General features: G+C 35.7%; 1 protein-coding gene across 1 annotated transcript; it reads right to left on the reverse strand.

The window, feature by feature from the left end:
- Positions 790 to 6,888, reverse strand: LOC109719684 (cell division control protein 6 homolog). Its single transcript, XM_020246465.1, has 18 exons — positions 6,587 to 6,888; positions 6,329 to 6,431; positions 5,839 to 6,059; positions 5,558 to 5,632; positions 5,371 to 5,477; positions 5,133 to 5,239; positions 4,939 to 4,998; positions 4,649 to 4,722; positions 4,454 to 4,504; positions 3,851 to 3,900; positions 3,214 to 3,277; positions 2,683 to 2,772; positions 2,106 to 2,171; positions 1,825 to 1,920; positions 1,635 to 1,724; positions 1,479 to 1,554; positions 1,299 to 1,360; positions 790 to 1,016 (listed from the first exon to the last, which is right to left on the reverse strand). The coding sequence occupies exons 1-16, from the start codon at positions 6,776 to 6,778 to the stop codon at positions 1,516 to 1,518; spliced, it is 1,485 nt and encodes a 494-aa protein (XP_020102054.1). The 5' UTR covers positions 6,779 to 6,888; the 3' UTR covers positions 790 to 1,016; positions 1,299 to 1,360; positions 1,479 to 1,515.

Raw genomic sequence — 6,888 nt, forward strand, 5'->3', positions numbered from 1 at the left:
AACCCGAATAAATTATTTTATATACATAATTTATTTTTATTTATTTATACAATATATAAAATATTCAATAATTTTTATTTCTTAGATCTTCATCCAATCCAACGGTATAAAATATCTAATAATTTTAAAAATCTATACCATTGGATTGGATGAAGATCTAAGAAATAAAAATTATTAGATATTTTATATATTGTATAAATAAATAAAAATAAATTATGTATATATATAATTTATACGGATAGGTTCGAATAATATTTTGGATATCCATACCCCATTAACATTCCTAACTCTCTAGAAAAAATACGTACTAAACACGGTGAACTATTCACCGTGTTTGAACACGGTGAATGGTTCACCGTGTTTAACTTAATACACTGGCCCATGCCCAACCCACGTGGCGCTGACGTGGCACCTGCGTGGCAGGTGCAAAGCCATTTTTGCAAATTAAATTTTGATAGGGCTATTTTTAAAATAAAAATTTACTAGGGGACTAAATGCAAAAAAAACCCTTTTCTCATTCTCTCACTAATTCTTTTCTTTTTCTTTTTCCTTTTCCTTGTTTTTCTGGGGTGGGGTTGTAAAAGTGTATAGCTCTCACCGAAAAATATAACCTGTTTTGATATGAGTGTCTGAGCTTTAAGAAAATTAAATTCGTTCCGTGAGATCCTGAATTCCATTCCCACCTTTGACACTTAATGTGTTAAATTTTGCATTATATAATGGATTAAATTCTCAACTCCTACCTCATCTTTCAAACAGTAAAACCAACACACTGTTATGACCCATATCAGATAAATGACTGAGGTACTGAAAAAAAATGTAGTATTATACTACACTTATTTGGAGGCATGTCCTTTTGGATCAGTTAATGGCTAATATTCTTGGTTGCAGATATGAAAAAGAAAAAAAATACAGTAATGAATATGGCAGCCACTATTCGTATCCAACGGCTCAATTGTTTTCTTTTTTCCTTCTTCGACTAAGATTGATGGTTTTGTAGTAGTTAATAGACTGACCTGCCAGACATTTTCAAATGATGCAACTGTTAGAAAGCACGAACCCAAAAAAAAAAAAAAAAAAAAAAACACCTCTGCAAAATCATGCAACTCCAGTAAAAGGTTCTTCAGAAATGTAACTTCAGACAAGCTTTAATTATTATTATTTCAGCAGAAAATTCCTTGAAGCGAGCCTTCGTGAGTTAATAGAATATCAGACAGGATGATTTTTCAGATTTAGATCCTTCATTTGTAATGGAAAATGAATTGCTATAACCATGAAAAAATAAAGCAAAAATATACCTTTCATTCAGGTATCCTTGTAAAATATTAATGACGACAAGCCTGACAGAAGACGGCGGTATCTGCAAAACAATTGCAGAACATAGGAGCAACTTACCAAAAGAAGCAAGAGTTGCAACATTCGGAAGAAAATTTACCAAACAAAAAAAATCTAAAGGAATCCTCCCAAAGGACCCAAACCTAACACAAATAGAATGCGGTGTATCTTTACTTAGGTTCATCGCTGCTCCAAGCAATTTTGAAAGAATCGGTTCCCCTGTACACAACAATCTCATTTAGTTCGCTTGGATGCAAAGTAAATTTGCTTGTTAAGGGAAGAGGCAATTATGTCTGCACCTTGAAAGCAAAAGTGATGTCTGAACTGTCAATTTGTAATGTTACTCTCTTCAATTTATCTTCTTTAGACTTCCCCAGTTTGAGAAGTCCCTGCATTGGAATTCGTACCATCACAAATCTACTGCATTGAAAAAAAAAAAAAAAAAAAAAAAAAAAAAAAAAAACCCTGCAGTTAAGCATGTGTTTTGACCTGGTCGTTCAGCACTGTGCACATGTTAGTGAACTCTAGCGTTCCCGCAGCAGGGACATGAGCAGATTTGCAAATTTGTACATACGATCTGTTTAGCTGTGTTCCATACAGTAATTCAGTTTTAAGAAAACCGTGTCAGAATTTGAAAGAAGAGAAAAATGATTGTACTAAGTGAAAATATCATGGAATACAGAGTACTTGTGTGCTGAAATATATTTTTTAAAATTGTTTTATCTCATCTAAGATTTCAAAGGCAATATATTGAAGGGAAGCAAATTTACCTCCCCTAGAGTTGTAGCATTCTTCTTAAACTGCTGAAAAAAATTCACCAAGGCACATAATATTATCTGCAGATGGAAAAATATAAATAAGCTATTTTTGTATGGAAAACAGGAAAAAAAAAAACAAAAAGTCTAGTAGTACCCGCTTGATAGCCTAGACAGTTGGTTCTACAAACCTAGAAAATCACAAAAATATTAACCACATTCCATCAGGTGTTCCCCAGTTTGCTCACAGGAAATAGAGATTCCGCATAGTGTTCATGTAATCATTCAATGGGATGCCGTAAGTGACTTAGTCAAATGAAGTTGCAATTGACTATGGTCAGTGGACCTAGTAAGTGGACTGTTCAATATTCTTATATAGTTCTGCTAACTGCAATTCCATGTTTCATGATTTGTTTTTTTTCCTTCGAAATATGTTGTTAAATCTAGTTATGCTGTCAATTGGTTTGCAGCTGAAAATAATTCTACTGCGGTAATAACCGATTACTTGTCGATGTCAGACAACTCTTATAGACCATCTTGGCATAGTCAAGCAAAAGACAGAAATTCTATGATGTTTAGTCCTCAAAATTACCTGTTGGTGTTGTGGAAGAGAGTGTATGGTATTTATAACAGTGGACTTGAATGCCTTTGATATAGCAATATCCATATGATCAAATGTGACCTGCAATGGATTTCAAAGTAGTGTAGGAAACCACAATTTCAAATATGTTACTATTTCAGAAACAATATGGTCTGCAATAAATTTCAAATATGAGCATGGTGTAGCAAAATTATTTGATCTTTTAGTGTAGGCCACAACCATTATCTTGGAATGAAGTAAAAGATAATGTTAGAAGATCTGCTGTACTATATGCAAGCCATTGTTTTCAGTTTCTGACACAGAAATTAGCAGATCTGCCAAAGAAGTGTGATAAAACTAAGAATGTGGTGCTATTTGTTATAGAGAAGAAGAACATTGCAAAGTAATACGATTTTCTGATGCATTATACAAAATGACATGAAGATTCAGTGTGTAGCTCTTCAACCCAACTTCAGTTACGGTTATTAATGTTTGATGTAAAAATTATTCATAGGCAATGAAGAACTGGACAATCCAACTTACAATATTACATTGTCCTTGTTTTGAAGGATCTCTTAGCTCTTCTTCAAGCACCTCTATTGCGCTCCTGGAATGAGGTAAAATGATAAACCATTTAGGCGTTAAATCTGATGAGTGGCATGAATTATGGAACATGAAATTGCTTGGTCAGTTAGTCAATTTGCCTTTAATGTGAAACTGTAATATATCAGTTTCACCAATTGTCCAATGTATTCAAGGTAAAGATGGTTAGAATAGTGTTGAACTCCAATGTGGATAATTATTCAGATTGTGCGGGACATAATTTGCAAGCTCAAAGAAGCTCCTGTCCGAATTCAACAAAAAGTTTAGGCCATAATTTGTAATTTATAACTTTTAATGAAGTTATCGACCGTCCCTAGCGCAAGCGGCAAAGGGCTTGGTGGTTGGTACCCGAGGTCTCAAGTTCGAATCCTAGTTGATTCACATTTCCAGCTAAGTTTATTTCTAAATGAAATAAACGAAGCGGGTGGCATGCTGCCTATCTCTCTCAAAAAAAAACTTTTAATGAAGTCCATTGAGAAAACTTGGCAGGCATTAGTTATTGGTAGTGAAGACCCTCAAATCAATAAGAGGTAAAGTAACAGTTAAATAAAAGTGCTATTTGCATTAACACTATTACCTGCAAACACCAAGTGCTCTTCTCATATCTCCTGAGGCGGCTGCAACTTTCTGTAGTAATCATGAAATATCAAAGAAAGCAATATCAACGCATGCCTGAGGACTAAACTCACATGATTATGAATACACATCCTAGATACAGACCATAACAGATACTTATAATTTGATACATTCAACTGAGGTTTGATACTGCAATGAAAAATCAACTGAAGGAATAAAATTTTTGAAAAGTAACCGAGGAACTAAAATATGTTTAACATCTAGCAATCAATTAATTTTGGAAAACCCTAATTCACTGTAGAAAAAATAGTAAGCAGTTTTAAAATTTTAGCGGTAGAGGCTAGCAAATGGTGTAGGTTGTGAAAACCTCCTCCTAGGAAGTTGCCGATTTTTTAATTCATCTGAAAAAATAGATAGAATTCAACATGAAAATCCTACTTTTCCATATGGGCTTATTATCTGAGCAAGTATACTGCAAATAGATGAGTTTTAAATTGAATCGCACTTAGGAATCATCAGAGGCGTAATGGGCTAATCACAACATTTGAGTCAGTAAACGTAAAATGAGAATTAACAAAAATTGAAAAAATTGAGATGAACTTACTCTAGCACAAAATTCAAGAGCTAAAGGTTGGAAAACATCATATCCAAGTACCTGCAAAAAGGTATAATTACTGTTAAGAAAATTCTACCACCTTGAGAAGTAAAATAGCAACAAATTCTATCTCAAGTAAACTAGCAAATATAAGTTTAAGAGTTTTTCAGCTATAACAAGAGAAACTATGAGCATGAGAATTACCATAAGCCTCTGCTGAATAATTTTGAGTATCTGATCTTTCAAGTAAGCATGGAAGGTTATAACAAGAGGTTTACCTGCCAGAAGATTAAGGGGAATGTCAAGACCATAGTTTGCAGTAATTTTTTTGAATGGTATAATTCAAGTAATTTAAGATACATGGATCAGCCTTCTGATCAACAATATCCAGATCGCAACAAGTTGTGGATAAAGAGGAAAATAGGAAAAGAAGAGTAATAGCTTCTCAGCATCTTACCAGAAATTTAAGATGAAGAAAAGGTTTGAGTACTCACAGTTTAATGATTCAAGCTTCGGAAGAAATCGATCTGCTAGGTCTATAGCATTTGCAATTCCTTCGCAGAAAAAGCAATAGTACTAAGAATGATTCAAATATCTGAAAGTTGCTATAAAAAGAATCCTATGAAACTAGATAGATACTCCACGAGTAAGAAATGATAATGAAGAGAGAGAAACTCACAAATTTTACCTATTAATATACATCGGGAAAATGGGAAAGTTGTAAGCATGAAAAGATTGTGAAGTACAGCTCTATCTTTAGTTATCAAGTAATCCATCTCATCAACAACAATCAGATATTTGAATAAAAAATGCCATATATATACAAAAAAAAAAAAAAAAAAAAGAGTTGTTCTAAATATCTATTAAAGTGCTAGGGCGCTTGTAAATCGAACAGTAAAGCACAAAATGTAGGATAAAATTCTCACATCATCCTTCTGGGAGATGAATGACTCTGAGAAAATAAACTCTGAAGATGTTGAAGGGATGAGAAACTACTATTTGTCTTCATCCGAGGGTAGAGCTTTGCAAGAATCTGGAATCAAAAGTTATCATTAGCAATAAGACGGTTTATACTGCAATAGTTCAAAGCATTTTCATATGTTAAATAGTTACCGTGGTGAAGATTTCGACTGTGTTGGTTAGAGAAGTACAATTGATGGCTAACACATCTGGTAGTTCATACCCTGCCTGTGAGTCAGATTGGAACGGTACGAACTAGAGTGAGAATATTAAATATTTGATCAAAAGAAAGAGTGGCTGCTCAAACAGAATCGACATTCCTAAAAGAATATGTACAGTAGCACTTTCAGCTAGTAGTAACAATTACGTATTTCTTGTCTCTTCACAAAACTCACCTACTTATAAGCAATACTTAAACGGAGGGGATAATATACCTCCTTTGACCAAAGCATTACATTTTCCTTTACTCGGTCCATGGACAAAGTTTTTCCAGTTCCGGGACACCCGCACACATATAAACTCCCGGCTCTCTCCTGCTCGATGCATGTCTTACAGAACTCAAAGATCCTTTTCTGCTCCTCCTCGCGGCATACGACATTGCTGGGGGCCGTAGCCACGTGCAATGCTTCTCTAACTGCTTGCATCTGCGCCGGATCTGTATAATAAAGGGATCAAAGTCCAGAATTTATTAGATTGAAACTTCGATCAGAGCTCCTGAAGTCATATTTCTCTACCGAACTGCAGTTGCCTATTAGTAAATTTACACTGGCGAGGCAAAAGTCGACATCTATCGAACGAATTTGGCCCGATTAAAAGACTTGGCCGGGAGAGTTAATCAGTCAGAGGATTAAGAAGAAGAAAAGAATTAATTAAAAAAAGAAAAACTTCAAAGAAAAGAGAGACAGCGGAGAAGCAGGAGCCTGCCTGTGGGATTCCACTTGGGCTTTTCTGAGAATTGGTCGGATAATCTTTTCCTCGGAGACTTTGGAGAACACAAGAGCTCGCCTTTGGAAACTTTGCCATTGCCCTGCCAAATCCAAATCCGATAACAAAGCTTACATTGCACCCCTCCACAAAATGAATATAAAATAAAATAGAAGCAGAATAAGAAGGGGGGGAAAAAAAAAAAGAAAGAAAAAAACACCCTAGATTTGGTGTGCTGGGGAAGGGAAGGGAGATCACATTTGCATTGGAGGAGGTGGATCTCCGATTCGCAGGGGAATGGGTTTTAATCGGAGTCCCGTCGTCGGTGCTGTGAGATCTCGCTCGCTTCTTGTTCGCGGTGGAGCTCCCTTTGCCATCCGTTTTTCCCATGGCAGGGGAAGCGATGGGCGACGATGGGAGAAGCGTTTCTGAGCTTCTGAGAGTCGGCATTGTGGAGATTGCTACGTCGGGAAAGAGCTCGAAGCAGCGCGTGGGGTTCCTCGTTCTCTGCAATGGAACAGAAGGATCGAGAAGGGAGGCCGGGGGCGAAGAAGGAGGGG

The sequence above is a fragment of the Ananas comosus genome, linkage group 13 (genome assembly GCF_001540865.1).
Source record: "Ananas comosus cultivar F153 linkage group 13, ASM154086v1, whole genome shotgun sequence".
NCBI lineage: Eukaryota > Viridiplantae > Streptophyta > Magnoliopsida > Poales > Bromeliaceae > Ananas > Ananas comosus.